This window comes from Onychostruthus taczanowskii, unplaced genomic scaffold (genome assembly GCF_017590055.1).
Source record: "Onychostruthus taczanowskii isolate IOZ18803 unplaced genomic scaffold, ASM1759005v1 scaffold129, whole genome shotgun sequence".
NCBI classification, from domain to species: domain Eukaryota; kingdom Metazoa; phylum Chordata; class Aves; order Passeriformes; family Passeridae; genus Onychostruthus; species Onychostruthus taczanowskii.
The window spans coordinates 557,991-585,738 of NW_024498451.1; the positions used below are offsets into that span (position 1 = coordinate 557,991).

Sequence of the window (27,748 nt, forward strand, 5' to 3'; positions counted from 1 at the left end):
TGCCCACCCACTAACAGGGTAGAGTGCACAGCCCCTTTCTTTTTCATCTCCTGATGTCTCTGAGAAAGCTAACATTGGTCATAGTGTGAGACTGAGAAATGCTTGTACTGTTGAATCAGAGAAAGAAAATAAAATTATACATTAACAAAAAAACTCGCAAGTGCCTATGGCCTAGAAAGATACAGGAAGAAAACAGTGAGAACATAAAGTGCTTCAACAAATTCAGCAAAATGATGACTGGTGAAGAAGACATCATTTGCCAAAGTGACAGAATTGGGTCTGTTTGGGACTGTTCTCTACAGAGACATCTGGTATCTCACCAAATTACTTTGTGCTTTTGAAGCTCTAAAACAGTAAAGGGAACTGCCTTTGACTACAAAAGAAAGTAGTGATTATAGTCGCAAATGCAATATATAGGATATATTACAAAATAAATGAGCTCTCTAACCAAAGAGAAAACATAAAACAACAGGAAAAATTATGTGGCATGTGGGCTCTTCTCACTGTACACTGGGCCCTGCAGAGGCTCTGGATGGTGGCTGGCATTCCAGGACTGTGCCCTTTGTTAGGCAGAAGGTCAGTGCCCCTTCACAGCTTGCTTTTTGGGCTGCAGCTGTTTCCCACCAGCCAGGGCACAACCTGCAGCTTGCACTCCAAGCTACCTGCACTAGGTGTGTTCTGCAACAAGTCTGGGCTGCAAAAGGCCCACATGTGGGAGACTGGAATGCAGAATGAGACATCATCACAAGTACCACATAAAGCCTATATTTGGGGCCTACTCAATGACTGATATACACAGAACACTTTTGACACTTCCTCAGTAATCCTTCCTTTTGGAAGGTGTACCAAAAGCTCTGTGTCACGTGTACCAAAATTCTGTGTAGGCAAAAATACCCAACTCAATGCAAACAAAAAAAACCCCAAACAATACCATTCCTCCCAAACTAACAGAATCAAAACCAACCAACCAACCAATCAAAAAAACCCAATCCAAACCCCACCAAAACTAAAAAAAAATCAAACCAAACAAAAAAATTTAGAGTTGCAAATAGAAAGCAAATCTAAAGCACTGAATCAAACGCTGGGGAAAGGGACACTTAGAATTATTTTTTTAAGAAAACCAAGGCTGGTAGGGAGCAACTTGAAGCAGTTTGTCAGCATGATTTTGAATTTCAATTTTGGAGATATCTGTATAACTAAGTAGCATAAACAAGAAACATTTAAAAGTAAAGTTTCTTGAAAATATATGAATTTTATTTTGTTTGAGTTTAGTCTGTGACACTGAGAGTTATGGCAAGCGCAGGAAATATTTTGTCATACAGTCATGGAAATACTGGTTTTGCCATTTCACTGATAATGGTCCTGTGTTTCTTGTCTTTTACATTGAATTCCCGAAATGTCACAGTGAAACAATTTGTACACATGGTGATGTCAGACTTACTGAAATAAGTCTTGTTCTGGTACACTTGATAGCTCTTAAGGTGCTTCGGTTGCTTCTGATGTTAGTCAGCGAGTAATATTGCATCTGCATAAACAGTGTCCTCTGAATGTTCTAGCGGCCTGTCTGCTTTCTGTGGAAAGCTCTCTGGAGTTTGCTCACCTTTAGGGTTTAAATCCTGCTGCCTACCAGCAGATTAGGAGCATAATTTTTTAAATAACCAAATTGCTCTTAGTCATCAACCTACAGTAATAATTTTTCCTAATTAGCTGGTGTCCCTCTCCATGAATGAACTGCAAGTTCTAGGAGCAGCACCTGGACTCCATTTTGAGTTATTCTGCCCTAAATGTCACACTGTAGAATGCACTGTACTGAATGTTAATGAAAACTGTGTGATCTCCCGCGTATGTAACCTAGCAACCTAATCGGAAACAGAGCTGTGAAATACGAGTTTGTCACCCTGTTGTGGTTCAGGCCACCTGGCTGTGGCTACTGCGGTATATCAAAACGTTTCCTTAACTGTGGAGCTCATTACGTCTGCTCATTACGACGGAAAGCAGTGCCTGCTTTATCCTAGCGCTGCATTGTGAGCTTGTGGTTTGTTGTTGTTGTTTTGGTTTTTGTGTGTGTGTGTGTGTGGTTTGGGCTTTTTGTTTTTGTTTGTTTTTCGTCAGGAAAGGGAAGCGGTACTCTCTCGAGCGGTACTGTTGCTATGTAACACCCCCACCGTCGCGACGCTCGGGCGCGGCCATTTTGAACGCGGGCGGGAGGGGGGCGGGGCGGCGGCCAATCGGGGGCTAGCCTCGCGCGCCACGGGGCGGCCGCGCCAACGGCGCCGGGCCCAGGAGCGGGGTGCGAGAGCGGCGGTAACGGCGGTAACGCAACTGCGGCCAGTGCCGGGTAACGGCGGGTACAGCGGGTAGCAACGGCTAACGCTGCGCAATGCCGGGTGACGGCGGTTAACGCTGCGCCGTGCCGGTTAGCGGCGCCTAACAGCGGTAACGGCGGGCCCGCGGCGCGGAGGGGGAGCAGGGTGCCTGCGGAGCGGGCCGTAGTCGGTTCCGGGAAGATGGGGCTGTCACGGCCGGCGGCGGGGCCGTTGTGGGCGCGGGAGCGACCGGCTGATGCCTGTTCCGGGCCGCCTCTGGCGAGCCCTCGGGGTTGTGGCGGACAGTGCCAGCCGCCTGTTGATGCCCGCTCAGTGGTGTGCCATCTGAAGTGGTTCAGGGAGTCGGTGTCGGTCTTGAGCGGGTGCAGCATCAAAGCCCCCTGGTTTTACCCCGGTGCTAACCGGAGCTGTCTGTAGCTGGGTGCTGTGTTACATTCTTAAACGCAGTTGTGCAGCACGTCCTGTAAAGGGTGCCTGGCCCCGGCAGACCCCCAGGCCGCGCTTGGCAAGGCGCGCCCACCCAGGGTGAGCGCGGCTCGGCCTGCCCGCCTGCTCCGCAGGTCGGCGTGTGGCTGTGGCTGCTGCTGGCAGTGCTTCTGGGTACCATCTGTTTGCCCACCCTGTATGCATTTAGCCAGCTGGTTGTTTTAATCGCTACACACTCATAGCTTCCTGAGCTTCATAGCATGGAGCTGTATTTTTCAGTTTTACTGTGTGCTGTGTATTTCTTGTTATTTTTTGCCAGCTAGTGTGATTTCTTGGATCGGTATTGAGTAGGTAATTATCATCTGCATACATTCTCAAAGCCAGTCAAGTCAAAGGTGGTATCAGGTTGGTGGTGTCACTACCTTCAGTGCAGAAGAGTTCAAATTTGTATAGTTTTCCATTTGGAAAGCATTGTGGGTCTGATTGGTTTGTGCCTTTTTTGTCTCTTCCTACAAGTGGGTTAAACTTCAGCAATAGGGCCAGGAGCTCCTTTCTTCAGTTAGAGGTGTGGTGTTAAGGTGTTGCAGTGAAAACCCCCATGAGAATATTGCTTAAGCTCTAGAGAAAAAAGGCTAGTATTTTGCACATTGATATGTTACCAGAAGCCACTGGTACCTTAAAACTGATGATCATTTTCTGAACCCAAAGTGCTGGATTATCGTTCAGTCATTTCTGTTCCTGTGGCCACAGTGTGGTCATTAAACGCTGGAAAATTAGAGCTAAAAAAAAGTAAAAGGGTGTGAACGAACTGTATTATTAGAGTTTATATCTTATTATATTTCCAGTCATTCAGATGCTAATATATTATTTTTCTAAATAATGCTTTTACAAATGGCTGTCCTCACATGCTTTTATCTGTCCAGTATAACTTGTCTTAATTTGACATACAGAATATTTGAGAAGATTGGTGAAAGCTTTCTGGTCTGTGACAAATAAGAAAAAAAGTTTGCAATGTGAACAATGTTTGGTATCCTATGTGGAATACTTAATGCCATCCTGAGTATAAATAAATAAATACATTAATTAATGTATCTTCTAAATATACTGACAAATGTCCCTATTGAGACAGTAGAATTAATTAACCCTTAATAGCTATGTCATGGTGGTATTTAGAGATTCTGTTTGAAAGTTAGTAGTGTTATTCTCTATCGGTACTAAAGTATAACAAAACCTTATGCCTGAAAAGTGCTTAGTGAATTTTACTGGAATATGTATATCTGGTATGCAATAGCAAAAATATTTAGGGAATCAAATTTTATTATGTATGATGATAATTTAGACTTTTAACTGAAGTAGTTGAGAAGTTCACAACTAGTTCTGTATGTTTCCCTTGATGGTGGGTCAGGGAGTGTCCAAGGCTTTTGGGCAGACCTTGATGCTACAAAGTTAAATCTTAAGATGGAAACAAGATCTCTACAACAGACAATGCTTAAAGATCAGGGCTTTTGTGTTCTTGATATACCTGTTAGAGTGAGGAGAATAAAAATGCAGATGAGTTGTTTTTTGGTGTTTGGGGCTTTTTTCCCCAGCCCTTTAATCATTCAACTTTACTTGCACAAGTAGTCAGCATCATAAGACATAAGGTTTTTAGCTACACATTAAAGATGTGTATACAATATCCAGGAACATTTTCATATTTTGGATATGTGTGTTGAATTGACAATGTGATGCAAGATAGTTATATATGGAAAAAAAGTTTATGTCTTTTTTCCTCTTTCTTACTTTAGAGAGAAATTTATCACATAAAAGAAATGATTGAGTCAGTCAAATTAAGAAGACAGTGCATGCTGGATTTCTATTCACATTATGAACATCTTTGCGAACTTCAAGGCTCTCTCCCACTGAAAGCTGTGAAGGCTAACGTGACTCATGATGCTATTGATCTAGTTGTGGATCACATCCAAGCTACTGATTGGGCACCACTTCTGAATGCTCTCAGGCATAATAAGACTCTGACTTCTATTGGAATAAGAAGTTTACATCAACAGGGTCTTGAAGAATCAGGTCTGTATAAAAGATAAGTATGTTGATGTATGCATGTTAAAACTTGTTGCATAAAACTTCTGTGTGATTGAATACATGGGGGGAGGAATTGTTATGCCTAAAGAATTACAAACGTATAAGAAAGTACACAAAAAAAAAGGAAGGTGTGATTATAATTGCTTTTAAGCCAATAGGGACTGGATTTTACTGATGCATAGTTTTTATTTTTCACTAGGTGTTGAAAGATACAAAACTTACTTTAGAAGGAGAATTCCAGCAGCTCTATCAAAAGACTTGACTGGCCAACTATGCAAAGCTGTGAAAGGCTGTCTCAGTATATCAGATGTACTAAAACATTTAGAACTGCAAGGTTTGCTTCTGAGGGAAGGAGACCTAGCGCTTTTAACAAAGGTGAGAATATAACAGTGTGTACAAATACACAGTACCTATAGTACAAAATATACAAATAGTACAAATAAATGGAAAATGTGCCCAGAACATAGAATAGTAACAACTAATCTTTGCATGTATTTGTTGCAGACAAGGACATTTCTCATACATGCCTTTACATATACATATAGAATAATTCTGCTGAGAGTTTTAGTATAACCTGGTCTTAACTGAATGTCGCAGAAGCACAAGGCTTACTAGAAAGATCTTAGCAACATCTCTGCCATGTGCTTGAGACGTATGATGTAGGCTCATGACTGAAACCACTGTGCATGTATGTGATAGAAGGAAGGTTGTAGGACAGCAAGGATATTAAAACTGATCTTCAGGTGTGTTACTGAAAAGCTCCAGTTTGCTCATGACAGGCTTCTAGGGAGGGAGGTTGCTGCTGGTTACCCACAGGCAAGCTTCCTCTGTGCTAAAGAAATGAACCTGCTTAAACTGAAGGTAAAGGTTTGCTGGTTTTGACCTTTGTTTGAATCCCCTAGAGTTTCTTTTAAGGAATAGAGGATGATGAGCAGTTTGGATGACTTGGTGTTTGGTGGTTCTTGTTGTTGTTGTTGTTGGTTTTTTTTTTTTTTTTTTGGGGTTTTTTTTGGGGTTTTTTTTTTTTTTTTTTTTTTTTTGGGGTTGTTTTTTTTTTTTTTTTTTTTTTGTTGGGTGGGTTTTTTTTTTTTTTTGGGTTTTTTTTTTTTTTTTTTTTTTTTTGGGGTTTTTTTGGGGGTTTTTTTTTTCTTTTCAAAACAACATTGATATTTACAGATAACAGCATTGTTTTATTCCTTAGGGCTTGGCCACAGCTTCGTCTCTGGAGAGTGTCTCTTTAGCCCACTGTCCAATTGGAGATGGAGGGTTGGAAAGTAAGTTCAGAATCAAAACCTGTAAACATACTTTTCTCTTTTAAGTTTCCAAATAGGTAAGCAAATTTTTCAGTATTTCCATCCCTGTTTTGTCTATGGAAATTATAAGAACAATCTTTACTTTATTCTGCATAACTCAGTAGCATTTAAAGACTTGAATTTCTTCACTTCAGGCTAGTAAATATCTATACTACTTTATAGTGATATTTATACTTTTACCTAAAGCAACATTTGTATTTCTTTACCCTTTCCTGATTTGCTTAAGTTTCTGTAAGTAAACTGAAATCAAATATTTTCTAGCTTGTTCTGATATTCCTTGCTGAACATTTGCAGTAGAAATGTATAAACTTAGAACACATTAATTGTATTAAAATATACTCTATATTTCAGCACTAGTTCTTTGTGAAAGCTTTTGGCTGTTAGAGCTGCCTCTTAATAGGCCACTGAAAAAGTGTGTTCTGATAATGTGGAAATGCTGGGTGTAGATAACATGCCTGCTTTTGTTTTCTTCAGCAATCTGTCAGAGTATAAAGAATACAGCTACTATCAGATTTGTAAACTTCACAGCATGTAGCCTCACATGGCGAGGGGCAGAACATATAGCAAATTTATTAAAGGTAATTTAATCAACTTTCTTAGAATGGAGTGTTTGTAAGAACTTAATAAATTTCATTTTTCACTTCTGCTTTAAAGCTGAAAATCCATTAAGGCACTTTATGAGGAGCTTGCGTGAATACCAAAATTAAGTGTATGGTCTTGTGAAAGCTGTGACTTTGTATGACAAAAGTAGTTCAGTTTATTGCTGTGGAATTTAAATTTGCTATTTCTTAGAAAAAAATCCATAAATAATAAAGTGTTTTCTTTAAATGAGGACTAGGCCTGTAAATGTCTGACACCTGTTTTCGGGATGCTTCTTTCATTGTAATTTTGAGAAATGTCTCAAGTATTTTGAAGCACTGGGAAAGAATAATCAAGTTTACAGTTTAGTAGCTGTTGATTAATTGATCAGGAGATTTCTGTCTAATACTGTGTTTTAATTAGTGTTAATTGTGATTTCTGTGAAAGCACAAAATTATGTAGTATGTATTTATTTCCTAGTCAATGTGCCTTGAAAGTGTCTGTCAAAAGAAGATGATAAAATACTTTGTAGACAAGTTTAATAATTTGCATTACAAACTGGGCAGTCACAACAAATACAAGTTACCAGTAAGGTTTAAAAATTAGTTATGTTTCTTGAACTCAGGAATGGTGTACTTACACCAGCTTATTTTTCTTATACCAGCATTCAAGCCATTGAACATGGTTTACAAAAAAAGGTAACTTGAGATCATGTCATCAATTGTGGCTTTGCCGTTTCACTCAGTAACAGCTTCTTTGTTTGCAAAGCACCAGGCAATAAGAAGACATGGTGAAGCTTGGGCTGAAAGCCTACGTTACAGGAGACCTGACCTTGAATATATGACAGGTTTGAGGCGGATTACTTTGAACTGCAACATGCTTGTTGGAGATAGAGGAGCAAGTGCCTTTGCAGACTGTCTAGGAGAGGACCTTTGGCTAAAAGGTATTACTAAGTCTTTTACTAGTGAACAGCAGAGTAATTCAGGACTTTCCTTATAAAGTAACTATAGACATACTGATGTATATATATTGAGATATTTCATATAATGTAGAACTTGGCCTACCCCTGCAAATTCCTGATATACCTCATATCTGGTTATTACTAGTTGATGTAAGGATTTCAGCTAGATCTCCATATCTCTATATCTCTACTACTATAATTTCTACTGTCTCTATGTCGCACTACTGCATCTCTTAAAATATAGTAGTGGCAGGCAGAAGACTTAAAATTATCAGTTATAGCAGTTGCAGCCAGAGGAGGAACTTACTGTGTAGCTTGGGAAGAGTACTCCTTTTGTCTAAAGAAATCTCTCTTCCTTTTTTGAAGTATCTGAATACTGTTGTGTTATCTAGTATTGTCCTTCAGTATCTTTGAGAATGAATTTGTTCTACAGTATATCTATTACTACATCTAGTAATTATGCAAAATTACTAATGGTGCTGGTGTAAATCATAGGATTCTGTGTGTGGAATACCTGTTTTATAGTTTTGTTTTCTAGTTTAGGGCAGGTCTGCAGATAACATCCATACTGATGGAAGAGGATCAGATTAGAGAATACTTAAACTGGACGAACAGCAGTCTGTAGGCCTTAATGGGAGGCATTCACAAGTGCTGAGGGAGCTGGCTGATGTAATTTTGAGGCCACTCTCAGTAGTCTTTGAAAGGTCATGGTGGCTGGGGGGGCGTGCATGAGGACTGGAGGAGGATAGCTAGTGTCATGCCTATTTTCAAGAAGTCTTGGAAGAAGGACCCAGGAAACTACAGTCTTACTTGGATCCCTAGAAAGGCAAGGATGTGCTGCCATCTAGAGGGACCTCAGCAGGCGGGATAAATGAGCTGATGGGAACTTCGTGGAGTTTAAGAAAAGGAAGTGCAAAGTCCTGCACTTGGACAGGAATAATCTATGCATGAGAACGTGCAGGGGCTGTGTGGCTGAAAAGCAGCTTTGCAGAAAGGGTGCTGTGGATCCTGGTGGACAATAAGCTACCCATGAAACGGTGGAGTGCCTTTGTGGTGAAGAGGGCCAGCGGTGTTTGGGGTGCATTAGGCGGAGACTGTGTGAGCAGGTTGAGCGAGGAGATTCTTCCTCTTCACTCAGCACAAAAGAGGCCATGGAATCTGTAGTACAGGAGGGGACTGGAGCTACCAGAGAGAGTGCAGTGAATTGCTGCTAAGATGAAGGGGCTAAACCATCTCTGATTTCAAAAAAGTCTGAGGAAGCTAGGAGAAGAGAAGGCTTGTAGAAGAGAAGGCTCAGAGTGGGATCAAGGTGTACAAGTATCTGAAGGGGCGATGTAAAGGAGATGGAGACAGACTCTTTCCAGTGCTACCTGCGGAGAAGGCAAGATGGAGTGGGTAGAGATGAAAACACTGGAGGTTTTTCTTCAACATGATGAAACCCTCTTACTTTGAGGGTGACTGAACACTGCCACAGGTTGCCCACAGTGGTTGTAGAGTGGTTCATGTTACCTCCTCTGCAGATGTTATCAGTTATTTCTTAATGTTGAAAAGTTCTAGTTGTCTTCTTTGAAAGCAGTACTCCTGTTTTTACACATGACTGTTACATCATGTCCTCAGTTCTTATGCTTCATGTTGTACGAAATAGAGGTTTGCAGCAGGATTGTTTTAGATAATAACTATTAAATTAAATTACTAACTAAATGCAGTACTACCTCCACTGATTTTTTCTTTTTTGCCTCCTTAAACATTTTAGCGCTTGATTTGCAGCAGTGTGGAATATCCAATGAAGGAGCAAGGTCATTATTAAATGCTCTTCAATCAAACACAACATTAGTGGTACTTGACGTAAGGAAAAATCCATTAATTGGTATGTATCTGTGTCTGCATTTATTCTCTTTGTGTGGTTGTTGGGTTTTTTTCTTCTTCAGTAACTATATGGGGAAAGGTAAACTGCTTTTAAGAAAAAAAGAACATGCCACGATAATTTGCTAAACACTTTTAAAATGGGAAAACAACCAGGATAGGTAATATGTACTTGTTATTCAATGATCTGTTTGCTCACAAAAAGAATTGTCTCTTACAGAAAATTCTTAAAAAGGTGTTTTAATTCATTCTAGATCATGTTCTGATGAAAAAGATTATTGAAAGAGTTCTCAAGAATGGAAGCAGTGCTGACACAGAGGTCTGTTTTATACATTTTGGAATGTGTTTGGGATTTTCTATGTAGCTTCCATTGCATGTATTTTTTTAAAGAATGACTTTTTTCAAAATGAATCTGAAACAACTATTCTCATTCTAAACAGAAGTTTAACTCAGTACAAATAAAAAAACCCAAACCACTATCTAGGGGGAAACCTAAAACCACTATGATGAAAATGTTACTGTGTTGGGCTTTCTGTATGATTTCTTATGGAATTAAAGCTGTCACGTGTAATGAAACCTGGATATATATTTAATGGAAAGAAAAATGGAAATGTGTGTGTATTTGGGCATTACCATAGAATGTTAACTAAATATTGCTCCAGGATATCAGTCCTTGTCAACATGGTAATAACTTCTAATTAAAAAAGAAAAGGAAACCACAGTTTGAAATTTAGCACTTCATTTATTTAGCACTTCATTTATTTTAGAACTTATTTCTTGTCTCTAACTTCTGTAACCAAAATTTTTTAAAGTAGACAGTCCTGCTCAGGACTGTCCTTTCAGTGTAGACCATCTATGAAAACAGAGTTCGGTTAAAGTACATTACCCCAATTAATCTTTGTCTAACTGTCCACACAGAGTTCACAGTAATATGCATAAACTGAATATCTAGACCATTTAGGTATACTGCTAAAATATACAGAAATCTGTTTCAGTTCTCAGAGGAGTCCCAGCAGTCCCAGTTCCTGTTTTGGAATATAATGCTCTTTTGGTTTTTGAAAAGACTAAATAAAGACAGAGCTGTGGATGTGTAGACTGTCTAATAAACTGAAAATTTGTGTATAGAATTTCTGGAGGATTAATACAGTTCCCCACTTCAATCTCTAGAAGACCTTTTTTAAAAAGTTGAGGTTGGTTGTGAAGAAGTACTCTTTCTTCTTGGCAGATGGGATTAAAACTTACAAAATATCACAGGAATCACATGAAAATAACATTGCCTGGAAATGCTAAAGATAATTGGAAAGCCAGACCATGGAAAGAAGCAGCTCCGGGAAATCTCCCATATGCTAAAAGATGGCTTGACTCAAGACATTAGTTTTGTATTCAGCCAGTTAGTGTGATATCTTAGGTTCTATTGGCACTGATAGTAATTCTTCATACTTCATTAACAACATGGATGAAGAAATACTTCCACTGGCTTGCTATGTAACTTTGCTTCTCTGTTAGTCACAGCTGTCTTTACTTCCATCCTGCTTTGTGTAAAAAGTGGATGTTTGTTTTTCTGTAGCATGTAGTTGATTCTCTTCTGGACCATTTTTTTTTTTGGGTTTGCAAGAATAATTGTCTACTGCTAATTGTTGTCTTTGCTAAAACAAAAGCTATATATTCTAGCAGCACTGTGTAGCAGTATAGGGAACTGTAATCATAGATATGACCAAGTGTAATAGGTGATGAAAGTTTGTGTAGTTTCTGAAAGACTAAATTACTCAAGGGAAAATCCACTCAAGGTGTCTACAAAACAGGATATTTTCAAAACACTGGGTTTATATTTTGGTGCTTAGATGTTGTACACCAACAGCAGAGATGAGACAGGCTATGTGCTACATGAACTTTTGGTTTAACCTAGTAAAGCTGCCCTTTTAGGTGTCTAGCAAAACAAAATTAAAATGAATTTTGCCCCTAGAAGCTTGCAAATTAATTTTACTCTTTCTGGATGTATTTTATTTGGAAATTATTAATTTGCTTGCACAGGGACCCCATCCACTTGGAGACACAGCAGAATTTATACAGGGGTTAATTGTATCCAAAGTGAAAAGAGTAAGATTTTCTTGACAATGATAAATTTGAATTAAACTTAGTTAGTTAGAGCACATGTGATACTTTAGATGGAAATAGCTCTGGCATACTGTTCCTAGTACTCTGATGCGGGATTTAGGGCTATGTGAGACAAGCTTTGTGTTGATGTCATCTGTATTTTATTCAATGACTTGCTCCAGCACTAGACCCTGTATTAGTGATGCACATTGAAAAATAAGTGCAGAGTAATTTTAGAATATCTACCAGGAGTAATTAAACTTTTTATCAGGGCAAGGGGAGCCTTCAGGAATAGAGCTGTTGCTATAACAAAATGAAGTTTGAAGTACAGCTGTGACCTTTGATCATCACTGTCTCTTAATTTTATTTTGGGGTTTTTACTTTGTAAGGATGAATTTTCATTAAAGGCAAATAAAAATAAACTTTGTAGGTTTTAAAATACTGACTTTATCAGTAATACAAATTCACATTAGGGAAGCTTTTATTACTCTGGAGAGCTTTGGTCTGAGCAGTCGTTCCTTTCAAGCCAGTTGTCTGAGAATGAAGTGCAGAAGCCAGGGTTGCCTCTTTATAGGGTTGATGCTGGGGGATTTTTGTTAGAGAATGAGAACTTGTTTCCACAGGAGAAAGGATAATATTGGATGGGATATTGTAGTGGTGTTTTGGGAACACTTTCTGGTGATGTAGGCTATCATCTGCTTAAATTTGGGCCTTGTGAGACTTGTTTTTTCTTGATTTTACAGCTTATAAAGTTTCCTGTAAGTACAGTGTTCTCTAGGTCTGACAAACTACCTTTAATTTTAAATAAGCACTTCTTCAACTGTCAGTTGCTAAACAGATTTATTTTTCTTTAAAAAATAAACTAAATTCTAGTTCAAGTGGCTGATGTCTCCGTCTTCCAAAGATGTTTTGAAAACTAAGCCAAAGAAAAGAACTATTGTCCTAGGAAGTGGTCGGAAAGGAAAAGCTACTATTCGTATTGGTAATTATTTGTTTTTTCTGCCTATAGTAAATTTTGTCTAGAAAATTTTATCTTGATGTTTAAGAGCTTAAATTGAAAAATGCATGATGTGTCTAAATGTTAGTGTTTTACAGAATGTTTGCCTTAAAAAAAAAATCTTTCTTCTTAATGATGTCATGCATCTTCTATCATCATTGGTGTCTGTAGGAAACTTACTCTTGTTTCTAGTGCTGCTAGATACATGGCTGGAAAAATGGTAGAATATGCTGACTCTAAAATTTGTGGAAGCATTGCACATATTTATTCTGTGTCTCCACAAGCTTTCACTTTTGCAAAGCTTGGCAGTAGTAAGTTGTCTAGTTCTCCTGGTGTTGTAACCTTTCTGTAGCAGGCTGTCCTCTGCCAGAACAAACAAACATGTATTTTTTAACTGATGTACAAAATGTTCTAAGATTTTTTTTAACTTCATGTAAACCTATTATAAATAGTATGTTAAAATAACATGTGTATCTTGAACATTTATAATTAAGTACTGATAGCTGCGATACTAAACATTTTCCAGTAAGCTACTAAAAATTTCACTGTAATACATTATTCACTGTCTCTTGTCTTCACTCTAGTTATCTGGAAGCAGAGAGGTAAGTGATCAGGGTCGTGGTGGGAGAAAAAAATGCCTGGCAAATGTGGTCGTGGAGGGTCTTGTAGTTTTTTGTCTTTTTTTCTGTTTTGGGGGTTTTTCATTGTGTGTGGGGTTTTTATGTGCTTTGGGGTTGTTTTTTTTTAAGAGAACGAGGGAATTAAGGTGAAAACTATCCTGTTTATTATGTTCAGAATTAATTGAGATTTTTAATCCCATTAACTAAGTGATGCATTTCTATAGCATTATAAAAATCAGTTATTTTACTGATCACAGAGAAACAATAACCTGAGTTCTCTCTAGTTTTACTGTAGGAAATATAAGATGATTATGTTTCAAGACTTACCAGTTTCTGGCTTAGAGAGAATGTGAGGCTCCCTTTGCCCTGATAAAAAGTTTAATTACTCCTGGTAGATATTCTAATGATGATCCACATTAGATTTCTTTCTAAGTCTACTTTGATGCTGTATGATTTAAACAATAACAAAAGACCAGACTAGTATACCCTACTTTTTCTTATTAGTTCTCTGAGAGGAAGTGATTGCTGGTGTCCTGTACAAGCAATCTGCATGAATATCAGTTTTATTTTTAATTATTTTGCCCATAAATAAAGTAATGTTATTCACTTTAAAGCCACTAGAGGGCAATTTGAAACACATAGATGCCTTTACTGTCTACATGGATGGTCTAAAACCATCTAACCTCTTCTGCTACAAAGCTTTGCCCCCTTTTTTGAAAACCAGCTTGTCTTGCATCAACTTAACAGCAGTTAAGTACACTATCTTATAATCTCAAGCCTTGGGATACTTTAGCAAAATTAGACTGAGTGGCAGATTTCCTACAGTCATTATTATTACATAGAAAATTTTATGAACAGTAAGCTGTGAATTCGTATGTGAATTCATATGAATAATAAGGTATAATGAATTCTCTTTTCTTCTGGTGTTGCTCTTCAATTTAGGATTGTCGTCTAAAAAATCTGTAAGTCCTGTGAAAAAAAATTCCACTGTGAGAGAGAGTTACTCACCAAAACCACTACCACCAGGCGCAAAGGGCTTCCTTCCCTGGCGGACTGCAGAACGTGCTAAGAGATACAGGTGAGGTTTTCATAGTACAAGGAAAATACAAAACTATAAAATTTGCATGATAAATACAGTAGAGAGCAATGTTAGCTTTTTAAAATATGATTTGAAAGTTACACACAGAATGAAATCATGGTATTTTTTTGTTTATATAAATTCTGAGGATTTTACATAAATTCTTCTCTAGTAAGGATTTAAAATACATAAAAATACACGATAGCCATAGGAATATTCATATGCAGCAAAAAAACCCACCACAACAAAACCTACCTTGTCTGCTTGTTCTTTTGTTAAAATGATTTATCAAATGTATCATTTGAAGAGGCAAATGAAGAGGCAAATTAGTATTCTAAACTTGTAGTATAGTTAGTTTGAGATCCAGTTCATGGTACGTAGGTATTTTCCTGTCTTTTTTCTGCTTCACCCCACTCAATACCAGCATAATTGTTGTGATCATCTAAGAGCTGTAAATTAAAATAAAACTGAAAAAAACTTACACATGAAAGCTGTCTTTTGAAACAGTTCTTGTTTGTTTTTGGTTTTCTTAATCCTTTCCCTAGATCTTGGTCTCTGAAAATGGAGACTATATAACTATTTAAACAAAAGAATTAATGCTCTATTGCAACTATGATTATTAAGCTTGTTTTTCAAAATGCTGAACACCAAATTTTCCTGTTGACTTTAATTCAAAATAATTAAGATGCCTATTGAAGAAATTAATGTTACCATCCAGTAGTGTTGCTCTAAATCGTGATTAACTAGGGAGTACTAATCAAAATGAGAATGTAATGAGGCTTAAAAGGATGTAGTGCAGTGTCTGATGCTGTTTATTTACTCTTTCTGCTTTGCCTGTCCTAGAATCTTGTGTTCGGAACATTATAAACTTACTTTCCTCAAAAGTATGGTTTTGTTTTTATTTTCCGAATTTCACAGAGGCAGGGCACCGGATTGTGCTGGAGAATTGCCATTGAAGATTCAGGTACTGTTTCTCTCACACTCTGGTTTTGTTTTAGTGGATAGCTGCCTAAAAAAAGGGGATAATGTTCTCAACAGAATCTCATTGTCTGAAAGCTAAGACTGGAACACACTTTTAAAGATTCTCACTCATAGGAGTGAGAAAAAGTAGTTTACATCAGCCTTTGGTTGAAGCTTCTTTGATACTTAGTTTACTTCCATTTCTATCTTTGTATCTTTTGGATTCTTAGTCTTCCGAGCTAGCTGAGTTGGAGTATAGGCACAATCCCTCCATAGGCAATAAGAACAACCAGCAGCATTTTTCTCTGAATGCTTTCTGCACCATCTTTCCTGTCTTGGATTTGGATTATATACTTGTTTTTGCACCTCTCTGTGAGCTGCTCTACCAGGAGAGGAAGAAAAACCCCATCTTTCTTCCTCCTCCTTTGTTTCTCATTTCCATCACATAAGGATCTGATGGCTTCAGAAGCCACCAGTTATACTCTGCTCTGGTGTAGGCTTCTTATGGATTGCAGTCCTTTGGGAAAACATGGACTGGCACAGGATGCCTGTGGGCAGCAGCTCCTTTGACACGGGTCCCTCTGCTCTGACATGGGTCTTCCCTGGCTGGAATGAGAGTATTGGCTCCACCATGGAACGCCTCTTCCTGCTCCCAGCCTGATGTTCCCTCTGCTTTTTCTCACTCTTTTTGTTCCCACCTCTTGTGCCTGTCTGGTGTTTTTTGCCTTGCAGTGGGTCTGCTGAGACTGGCTATGTCCCGTGTGGTGCAGCCCTGGCTGTGCCTTGCAGGGGCTCACTGCTGCTAAATTCTTACCACAAATACTCAACATTGGCACACATAGGATTGGATATTGTTTTCTGCAAATTTATTGCAAAGTGGTATGGCTGGGCAATGTGTATACATTTTAAAGGACTCTGGGAAACAACTGTATTTAAGCTGTTAAGCTTTTGATATGATTTAATCTTTGATTTTTGCTAAACATTGTAATGCTATGAGTGGGCATATTTTTCTTTTCTGGTATAACTAGACAGGTGTTCCTGTGAAAGTGACACTAGAACGTGCTTCTACATCTGAAACTGAAGACACAGAAGATTTAGAGGATGTTATCCAGCAGACTGATTTGTCAAAATCTTTAGATAAGACTGATGTAGCACAATATCAACAGTTACAGGTAAGAAGCATGTTCAGTGCCTTAGACTCCCTAAAGGCAAATTTTGTAAATTAAACCATGTTTTATTCATAAAATTGTAATTAAACAAATAACCAGTTTTGGAGCAGGATTTCAGAATAAATTAATACAACTGCAGTATGTGTAATTTCTCTGTTCCAATCTTGCATCATAGTGCACAGGTCTTTTGATCAGTGTTATTGCCTGTTGTATTTTCTTTCAAGTATTTTCTTTATAAAAGTAATTTAGTGTTATTTCTAAGAGCTAAAATGTAGAAATGACTGTTATTTAAAAATAATTACAAAAATAGCTGAAAGTGTTTGAGTTCTATTTTGTAATTGAGCCTAGTAAACTTTTTTCATTTGCTTTTTATTCCTTCTACTTCTTCAATACTTAAAAAACGTAGCAGTAATGAAAGGGATTATTTCTGCAAATGTGTTGACTGGGAATGTTCTTATAAAAGAAAGGGGTGGGAAAAAGGTGTGTATATATATATATATATAATAATAGAGTTCTCAATATTTGGTGAAGTCAGGAGGAGCACTAGTAAGACTCTTGCATTGGACTTCTGGAGGGCAGACTTTGGCCTGTTTAGGAGACTTATTCAGAGCGTCCCTTGGGAGGCAGCCCTTAAAAACAAAGGAGTTTAGGAAGGGTGGGCATGCCTCAAAACAGAGATCTTGAGGGCATAGGAATAGACTGTCCCTGTGTGCTGAAAGATAAGTCAAAGAGGTAAACGTCCAGCCTGGCTGGGCAACGAGGTTTTGGAGGAACTCAGGAATAAAAAGAGGATGTATCAGGTTTGCAAGGTGGGTCAGGTCTCTAAGGAAGTATTCAAGAGGGCTGCTAGACCATGCAGGAAAAAAATTAGGGAGGCCAAAGCTCGGTTTGAACTTAGAATGGCGACTTCTTTAAAGGATAATAAAAAATGTTTTTACAAATACTCAGTGGCTCTGTAATGCTACTGAGGTAGTTTAGCACTATTATAAAGTAACACCCTCAGGCAGAATAAATAAGTTAACTGTTTCTGAAGTGTTAAGATTTTAATTCTGTTCAGAGAAACCAATGATTACTTCTGTAAATAAGATCTACAGTCAGTGTGGGTTTGTTGGTTGTTGTGAGAGGACCACACTGGGTGAATATGCTGTTCGTATGTGTAAATATTTGACTGTATATCTGTCTTTGTGTAAGAGGAGTGAAGTTAAGTTTTAACTTGCTGTAGGTTTATCAGTAGTGAGAATGTTTAGGATGGGATAGAGTTGTGGAAAGTAAAAGGACTGTACAAATAATGCATGAATAACTACCAGCCTTTTCAGCTGATGTATACTTTTTCTTTAGACCTTCTTTTTCTCCCTAGAAGAAGGAAGATTTCAAGGTTTTCACATGTTGCTGGAAATTAGTTTTATAGCAACTTCTACTGTAGTGTGCAATGTATTGACATAGTGCTGTGTGGTGGCTTCAGCACTCTTACCAAGAGCACTTTGTCTGAAATAAGAGAATTCCATGTCATGTGCAAATTGCTCCAAAAACCTGTATGTAGGAACTACTGTGCTTGCAGAAAACTTCTGATGTATTTACTCTTGCTGTTTGAAGAGGGAAGAATATTGTATTCACGACACACAGCAGTGTTTTGTGCTTTGGGGGAGGGTTGTCATACTGACCCTACTACAGCTAACACGTCGGTGTTAGCTTAGTACTGCATGTAGGGCAGCTATAAGGAAGAGACAATTTATGATTAGTTTGAACTTCCTTGGAGAGAAACCCACAAAGTTTGGCAACTTACTCCAAAATTTTGATTTTTCTGTGCTTGTAAAGGTCCAGATTTTCATGACTTTCTGAATTTGAAAACCAAAATACTTTTTTAGGCCATGGTTGCTTATCAGATAGCACCAATTAAGCAATCTGCACCTGATTCTGTGCCTCACCCATTGTTTCTCTTACCTTCACACAAAGCAGGTTTCACATTATGGCAGAATCAAACTATCAAATTGGCCCCACTGAATTGTCTCTCTTCCCTCTGTCACTTAGTGCCTTTTCATTTCTTGCTTCAGTCTTTTTATCTTGTCTTTTTTCACATTTGGCTGATCATAAGGTTGTCATTAAACAGCTGTTACTGTGCAGCAGCTTGTGAGGAAAAGTGCTTTGAGGAACTGATCCAACTGAAAAATAGTCCAGTGTATTTGGTGGTAGCAGACCTTTCAGTAAATGGGACAACCAGTTGTGTTAGAGCAACGATGGGAATGCAGAGTGGGAGTAAACAGTAAGAGGTAGGAGTTCCTTAAACTGCTGCTTTGTCAAAAAAAAAAGCCCTCCAAATATCTCTTGATGTGACTGAATGACCAGACTTTCACTTAAGTATGCAAGTTTTGGAGAACTTTTCTCCATCCTTCTGCAGAAAAAGGGGCTTTAAGCATACTACTTAATGAAACAAGTAGTACTTAGTTGTCTTTTCATAAAAAAAAAAAAAAAAGGAAAAAAGCCTGGCTAGTGAAAGTCTAGTGTCTGCTTAAATGAAAAATGAGAACTGATAAATATTCTCTCCTTCCACTAGAGGGAATCAAATGTCACAGTTAGTTTTCATGAAGTATGTAATTGAGGTAATTCCCATACTTTTAAATTTTAACTAGGGATTTAAATGGTGAACTTCACCCTTACTCCAGTTATCAGGGCAACTCTTTCTACATCTCACTACTCTGTGAATTGCAAGAAGTAGAGATTGCATTGTAACTGGTTTGGTTTTTTTTTTAATTATGATGCAGTCAAATAGAAGAAAATGGCTGATCAGTTACTAAATTTTTTTAAATAAAATTTTTTAAACTACGATAATTCTGGGACTACCTATATTTTTGGTATTCAGTTTCATCTTAAAGTCTATCAGTGCTGTCTTTCTGGGCTATAATACTTGAAGGCTTAGTCTTGTAGCTTGAATGTACATTTAACTCTCTGATACTAATTTTAATATTTTTTTTTCTGCGCAGAGACTAGGGCACTGTGTCAGCTAGTGAATTTCTTAAAAGCAAATCAAAGATTAAAATGTACATATACTTTTAACGTAATGGTGACAAATTAGTTTCTTTAAATGCTAGCTTTGGTATTGCTTATGAGATGCAATTGCAGTATTCAGTTTTGTTATGAACTCAGCCCATAACCATGAAATACTATGTACATCTAGAGTGTGATAAATCAAGTTTAAACATCACTGCAAAACATCTACATTTCTGTTCAAAAAATCATAATCATTTGATTACTGTCTAAGCCATTGAACTTTAGCATTACAAACCAGCAATTTGAAGAAAAAGGTCAGTGCTTTCATCTTTAAAATTACATAAAATCCATCCACAACAAAAATACTAGAGAGCTATGATTTCTAAAGTAGAGTTCCTAGCCTACATCCTAGAAACTTCCAATACAAATAATTATACGTATGCACCTGCACTATAAATGGAAAGGTGAGAATTCTTTCGTCTGTGATAGCTGATACTGATCTTCAAAGCTGGGTTGGGGGATTTCAGGTTACCTGTGAAGTTGTCAGTGCAGAACACTATGGTTTCTACTCTGTCTTGTGCTTCTGCGTATGTAGAGGTTTCATAGCTCCCATTATTTCCACATCTTCAAAGGCAGATGGCAGTAAGATTATATTTGTGAATGGTTCTCCTTATTTGCCCCCCGCCCTATGCCTGCAGGTTAGACGTAGTGCTAAATCTGTTTTGATGCTCAAATATGAGTATGATAAAGATATGACTAGTTTTCTACTTGCAGTGTTTGCTTGGTTGATACTAGTCTAGGGATTTTAGGAGTGGGCTTCACTGGAATAGTGACAGACCCATAATGATCACTTTGAGTGGTTGTCACTAGGAGGGCTTTATATAGAGAGTATTCTAGAACCTGCATCTTGGAACCAGTTGCAAAAGTACCTTGCACCTACAACACCTTTGCATTTGTGGAAGGTTTATTTTTACTATGTATTCTGTTGCACTCTAGTCTTCTCTGTTGGTTGCTTATATGAAGTGCAGTGATATACACTTGAATAAGCTTTTACTAGTAATCAAAGTATTTCAGTACCACTTGATTCTTTCATTCTCTTTAGAACTGGTTGATACGATGCGTACAAAATGCAGTGTCCTGCATGTGAAAGGGAGTGAAAGGGAGATGATTTGTATACTGTTAGTTTGTATAGTCTAACCTCTGAAAAATAGAATGGCTTGATAATTTTAACAGTTTTCACTTTCTGAACCAGAAGATTGTTAAGGTGTACAAGAACAAAAATTCTTGCTTGTTTTTCTAGTACAGATGCTATAATTAAAGATGATAATGCTCTACTGTAGTATTGTAAATCCTGACTAGTCTTACTGAGACTGAGATTTTAACTAAAGTACAAGTTTAGGCATCTTATAAATAAGACTAGAATATATTTATTAGGTTTGGATTTGTTTTTATTCTTGTTAACACTAAACTTGGAATTGGGAAAAGCTTTTTATTGAAGAACTAAGTGAAACCAATTAGAGTACAATTCTTACACTTCAGAATTTTGTATTCTTACAGATATAAGAAGGAATAAAGGAGGGAATAAAATCCTGGATAAAGAGTATAGTTGGAAAATCTAGATATGGCTGCTAAGGATTTCTTATTAGAGCCCAGTCTGAGCTTTTGATGATGTAGATATATTTAGTTAAAAATGATGCTTGAAAAAGTGAAGGGAAAGTAGAAGAACATACATACATTCTTGATTATGTCATAGACCAAAGAGACTTGGAGTGTAATTTCTTGATCTGTTGCAGTCTTACAAATCTGTTAAGTGAATCACACTTACTACTACTTCTCTGTCTTAATATTTTGCATCCTAGATACAAAATATTATCCTACCATGTACTGGTAGACCTCTGTATTGTATTTTTGAAGAAGGTATGTTTGGAATGCCATTTGCTAGCTGTTGAGTTTAGGTTTTTTTTAATTGCATGCTAGTCTGACATTTTGGGATAAAATTCATGATAGTTTATCTTTTTTTTGGTAGTCGGAGCTGGAAGAATGCATGGAAAAACTAAAGGAAGAACAGAAAGCTAGAGTAAAGGCTGAGGAACGATTACTAGAGGTAAAGATACTTAACTATTAATGGTCTTTACTTTTAAAGGAGGCACTGCTCAGAGAATGCACTTACTTAGGGGTAATTATCAATGACCACTAATGTGGTGGCTTCCAGAGTTTCAGTTCAAAGTCACGTGGATTGTTTACTGGTCTTAAGGGCAGTGATGAAATCTGTGTTTAGTAATGTTTGTTCTACGGATTCTGTTCCAGAGCCTTGAACTCCAGCTCAAGCTACTCTTTCAATGTGTTTTATTCATTTTCCGAAACACTTAGCTGGGGCATCCAACAAGTATTCTATAGCAAGTGATTAAATCTATTTGCAGTATGTACACATGGATAGTTCTTTGTCTCCCAACTCACTTACCATGACTTGTGCTGAAAGCTGTGTGTTGCAACTCTTGTTCAATTTGGTTTATTCTGTACCTTTGGTTTTTAAGTTTTATTTCTGCAGGCATTAACCATATTGGATGATTTTCTGCATGTCAGTTGTTGTGAAGTGCAGTTCAGCATTGACAAAACTGAACAATTTATCACAGTTGAGTTGCGAGGTCTGATTCCCCTCTGCTGTTGCTGACCTAAAAATATTCTTCTGCATGAATAAGCAGAATTTTTTGTAATATAGTTGAGTGTAAGATGGTGTAAGCAAATGGATTTGGTCCTTACATGTGATTTGGAGGGGAGTGAAAGTGGTGATATACTTTGAAATATGAGCAACAAGTGATAACCCACAGTACAGAGAGCAAATATCCACAGAGAACTCTGCACTTCTCAGAGACAGATTGTAGCCCTCTTGTGTGACTGTCCCCATCTTCCTGTAATGTGATGTGCACCAGTGGGCTCTGCTGCGTGTCTTGTTGTTTAGAACCTTAAATGCTTTTTAGGCTAAACACCCCTTGCAAGAAATCTTCCTCTCTCAAGTCTAGGCTGGTTGGACTTAGCACCTTGTACCAGGAGATGGAATAAAACAAGTAGCATTAATCTCTAAAAGTGTTTATTTTGTTGCTTATTTATCACCTACAGTGCACTACACAATCTATAATTTTTTATCCTCTCATAAAAAATACAAGACAGAAAGCCTGTAGTAGTACTTGATTGCATAGCTGTAATCTTAAATGAGTGAGTTAATGCTTCACTTGAACACAAAACCTTGTATATCCTGCAGTTCAGTTTCATCATCAATTTGATTAAGGGTCAATGTGGAGAAAAACTGAATCTTTTTAAACTTTTAGTTTGGGGATGCACAGTGCAGGGGAGAGATAACAGTAGTATGCATTCCCCCAGTATAGAGGGGTGAATATAAGGAGGGCATTGGCCTTCGCTGAAGTTTTTTTACTAGTAAAGTAAATTCTTTGGTGTTAACATGTCATATAATACATGCAAAGTAAAAATATATGAAAGCTAAATTTTTCTGCTTGTACTTGATCTGAATACATACTGAAGACAGTGGTTTTGAGTGCCTGCAGGAATATCTGTGGTAGCATAGAACTGCAGCTGATTAAGCAGACTTTCACAGAGCTCATGTAACAGTGTCCTGAAAGTGTGTGGTACAGCAAACTCTGCATCTTGTTACATCAATTGTGATGCTGCTGTTTAGGCACACAGGTGAGGTTTGATATTTTGGGATCTTTTAAACTGAAAATGAAAGAAATTTCTTTTTTTTTTCCCCCCGCATAGCTGGAAATTGAAAATGCAAGATTAAGGAGTCTAAATATCTCCCTATCCGAGGTTCTTCATGCACAGTCAGTAACCAACATGATTTTGGAAGATGAAGGTGTTCTAGGCAGCATTGAGAACTCTTTTCAAAAGTTCCATGCTTTTTTAGACCTCCTTAAAGATGCTGGGTAGGTTGTCACTTTAAGTCTTGCTGTTTTTCCTGAGATCTATCCAAATTATCCTCACAATGAAGTATGCTGCCTGCTACCCTGCCAGATTTCTAAGTCTGTATTCTCAGAGAGCACAGGAAAATAAATTAGCCATGTACCTATTGTTCAGTCTTTTCCTAGTGGCAGAAGTATTATCTAAGTACTGTTCAGCTGAGTTCATGCATCTGTCTTTGGGAAAAGCTTTCAAGAAGCCTATTCCAAAAGAGTAGAAAGCTTCTATTGAAGCATGTTTCCAAGTCTTTAGTGAATCACCTTTGGCTCTTAGCATTCCCACAATATGAAAGGCTCAAAATGCAGTTGAACTGCCTTCAGAAAGTGTCCTGTTACCTTGTGCTCTCCATTCACTAATTGAAGTATGGAAATCTACATGGGATTTGTATCTCCAGCCTTTGTATTTTAAGTCTGTATTTATTGTTACTAGTAGTAGTAGTAGTAGTAGTACTGCTACTACTACTAGAGTTATTTCAGAGAGAATATTGATTAAAGTTTATATTACCACTGTACCTGCAATTTGTCAGAGGATGGTTCATCCTTCCCATTTTTCAAAGAATTGTAGCTTGAACCCAATTTGTAAAGCTTGTATGACCAAGCACGGCAGTCTCATCCACAAGAAGGGAATTATATGAATATGTATTGTAGTCTACTCTGTGTATTTAGAGAAGATCACAGAAGATGTTATTTGCCCTCCCTATCTCCCACTTCCAAATGGTAGAGATATAACTCAGGGCCTAAGTGACAATGGCCTCAAGTTGTGCCTGGTGAGGTTTAGAAGGGACATTAGAAAAAAATTCTTCTCTGAAAGTCTGGTCAGACATTGGAACAGGCTGCCAGGGATGTAGTGAAATGGCCACCCCTGGAAGTGTCCAGAAAACATCTGGATGTGGTGCATAGGGGACATGGTTTAGTGATGAACTTAGCAGTGTTAGATTAATGGCAGGACTTGATGATAGTAAGAGGTCTTTTTCAGCCTTAATGATTCCATGATTCAATGAGTCTAACTTGCTGTAAAGTTCACCCTGAGGCTGTGTTTTAATTTTTGCAACAGTTTGTAGAGTTGCCATTACTACAGGAATTTCAAACTTCTCAGGAAGGGAAAGATGCATTTTCATTACCTGAAAAAAAATTTCTTTATATGGGCCCTATGTCTATTCATAGTAATAAGGAGCTACACTGAACGTTACAGAATCCCAATCATGAAGAATGCTCTTCTCAGTAGGCTTCTGTATATCATATGCTATGCTATCAGTTCATGACTGCAACTTTCCACTTTTTACTGAGTCTTAAAACCCACATGTGATTGGTTTAGCCAACTTAGAAGCTGGCAGGTCACCCACCATCATTGTATTTGTGAAGCTTGTCATTGACTTGTTAAGAGATTATGTGATTTGGATATGTGCACCAATTTCTGCCTGAATGACAGAGTTTTAACCTTTGTTCTGCCTGACATGGAATCTCATTGCTAGTATGCTGCTCTGAGTTCAGTGCTGACTAGAAGAGCTTCATTCTCAGCCTTGTAGTGCTTGTTTTGAATCTGCAGGCTAATTTGTGCAAAGACAAGAAAATACCTTCAGCTACTTGTTTTCGTCTTAGTTAAGATACTCTGAGCTTCACATAAAGTAATAGAAAACTATGTTCAAACCTTTAACAGATTCTTCTTCTGTTTTTGAATGTTTAGTCTTTTAAAGAGTAAGAATAGTTTGTGTGATTTTCTATTAAATGTTTATTTTACAGGCTTGGACAACTTGCTGTATTAGCTGGGATAGACCAGTCAGATTTTGGTATTTTGGGGCGTCCACAAATGCATGTTACTCTTAGTAAGCCTGTGAACATGGTAAAGGAGAAGTCTTTTGAAGAAGAAAGACAGGAACATACTGAGAATAGCAAAGTAAGTCTTTATAAGGAATGCTAGAGGCAATTCTACTTTATACTCTTTAATGTACTTTTTAGCTGTTAAACCCCCTCTGATTCATGAAGTTAAAACTGCAACCCTTTGCTGTAGCTGCATTTATACAGATCATAATAATTCAGTGATTAAGGTAAGCTTTTAAAGTGTTTACCACTCAGAGCACAAACTGCAGTATTTTGTAACATACTAAACTTTGGTGGCAATTGTGTTGTTTCCTAGTCTGAAATAGAACGTTCAAGTAGTGCAATGCATCCATTCAAAACACCATGATAAGGTTTTTTAGAAACATTTAATAAAAAGTATAGTGTTTTTAAGAACTCTGATCTTACAAGAGAGGCTATACAATGTACCTTCTGAAAGTCATAAATTACTTTGTAAGTAATTATAGTGTATATGTCCAGTCCTGATAGATTTCTCTGTGGCTATGACATGAGCTTCGGGCAACTACAAATTTGTAGTATTTGTAAATATTACATAGGGTTTTAGGTTCTACTCTGAATTAATAGTAAAACTTGAGGATTTTTCAAAAGAGATATTAAAATTCCTGTAACAAAGGAAAAAAACCTAAAAAAGGCTTTTTTAAAGGTTGTTAAAAATTTAGATGCTGGAGGCCTATAGCTATGTCCAAGTTGAATAAAACTGCGGTACCAGAAATCACTCTGCATTCCAGTGTGTTTCCTATATCCAAAGTCTTCTATTTTAATTTCCTAGAACACATGAGTTCCTTAAATATAATGTTAAAAATTTGGGGGTTATTTTAACAGTCTGGAGAGAACTTCCAGTTTTGCAGTTTTAAGACTCTCAGTCTTACCTCCCAATATTGGTGATTGGTTTGGGTTCTTGTAGCAACTTGGCGTTGTGGTATAGAGTGTTGAGACTACACTTCTGTGAATTGCTAGTAAACGTAAGCAGTTGCAGGTGTTTCGGGATGACAGATGTGATTAAGTTTTGGCTGCTTTTGTGTAACTGACACATCTCTAGTATAAATTTCAAGCTAGCTGTGAAACTGTAATGTGCCTACTCTGTATCATTATCACCCTAGCAATCTTAAGAAATCTGTTTTGAAAGGTGATAAAGATTGTTCAATTGCTATTACTCTGCATCTTTCCTATATTAGGTAAAGACTGTATTTTGCGCTGCAGATTCCAGTATATATGGCAGTTGCAAAACTGCCTTTTTTTTTTTTTCCTCCTCTATTGCCTGTTTTTTTCATTGGAATCTTTTGTTTCAGAATAGAGCTGGAGACATCCAACTTCCTCTTCCTGGCACATTTCAATCCCAGATGGTTGTGAATAATGCCTTTTCATCACTTAAAGAAGTGAGAGAACTTCATGCTGCTGGACAGCAGTATCAGCCAGGTTTGTGGAAGGAAAATGAAGCTCAAACAATTAACCAAAATAAAGAGAATAAGCCTCGAAGTAGTACTCCAGTATTATCTGAGAGGAGAGTCAAACAAAATGAACAAGCAAAAGGACATCACTCAGCAAGGCAGTTGGCTACCAGTCTGCATTCATTTGGTGATTCCAGTGTACAAATCAGAAGTGATGAAAGCAGAATATCTAATGGTATTCCTGGTGAAAAAAGCAAAAATTATTCCTCTAAGAAACACATCCCTGTAGCAAATGAAACAGCAGCTCCAAGTAACGGAGTGAGAGGAGACAAAAGTAGACTGCAGGTAGTAAATGTTAGCTCTGGAACTGATACTGTAGGATCTGTCTCTGAAATACAAGAAAGTATATCAAGTGTTACCAGCATTTGAAGTGGTTCTAAAATGTTTGAACTGTTCTTTACACTTGCAAGATTATGTTTTGGATATCTCAGTATAATTAGTGAATTTTTTGTAAAATTTTGTAGACTTTGACTTTTTAAAGCATTGCATACTGCTCAGTATTCCTGTTTCATGCTTGCATTCTTTGTCAATAGATTTTTAGTTTTGAAAACATGCGATACACCTAAAATGGTACCAATGAGTTTGTACTACACATGACGGACTCAACATATGGATTTCATTATCACAGATTTTTGAGCTAATAAAGTTAATTTGAGTACAGTTTTTTCCTAGTGTTTATTTTCAGTGTATTCCAGTGGGAGTGCAGAAGTGGTTTTGGGGCAGACATTGATTCCTGCATAGCCGTGTGTGGGTATGATATTCCGAAAATTAGTGGAAGTTTCAGAGTCAAAAATGAGCCCAGAACTATTGCTATAGGAAACCTTTAAATGCAACCATCATTAGTGCTATGACTGCAGATCATAGAATAGTACGTGTTGGAAGGGGCCTCTGGAGGATGTATAGTCTAACTCGGATTGCTTTCAGAAACTAGAGAAATGTGAAAATGTAAAGCTAAGAGAATTACCTTTGTTTTAAAACTCCTGGGATTTAATTAGCCCTGGCATCTTGTTCTTGTCTGTGT

The 27,748-nt window shown here is 37.6% G+C and overlaps 1 protein-coding gene across 6 annotated transcripts; it reads left to right on the forward strand.

Annotated features, from left to right (window-relative positions):
- The first annotated feature begins 2,225 nt into the window (after nt 1-2,225).
- On the forward strand, nt 2,226-27,387 carry CEP78 (centrosomal protein 78). 6 transcript variants are annotated; one of them, XM_041396284.1, is made up of 17 exons: nt 2,226-2,338; nt 4,541-4,817; nt 5,032-5,207; nt 6,034-6,106; nt 6,620-6,723; nt 7,493-7,667; nt 9,439-9,552; nt 9,803-9,867; nt 12,516-12,624; nt 13,224-13,241; nt 14,202-14,337; nt 15,256-15,301; nt 16,326-16,469; nt 21,478-21,555; nt 23,223-23,389; nt 25,163-25,316; nt 26,569-27,387. In XM_041396284.1, exons 2-17 carry the CDS (start codon nt 4,565-4,567, stop codon nt 27,094-27,096), a joined length of 2,340 nt encoding a protein of 779 aa, XP_041252218.1. In that variant the 5' UTR covers nt 2,226-2,338; nt 4,541-4,564; the 3' UTR covers nt 27,097-27,387. The 6 variants fall into 6 exon arrangements, with proteins under 6 accessions (XP_041252218.1, XP_041252217.1, XP_041252220.1 ...); XM_041396283.1 differs by having other exon boundaries at nt 2,236-2,436; XM_041396286.1 differs by having other exon boundaries at nt 2,236-2,416.
- The last annotated feature ends 361 nt before the right edge of the window (nt 27,388-27,748 follow it).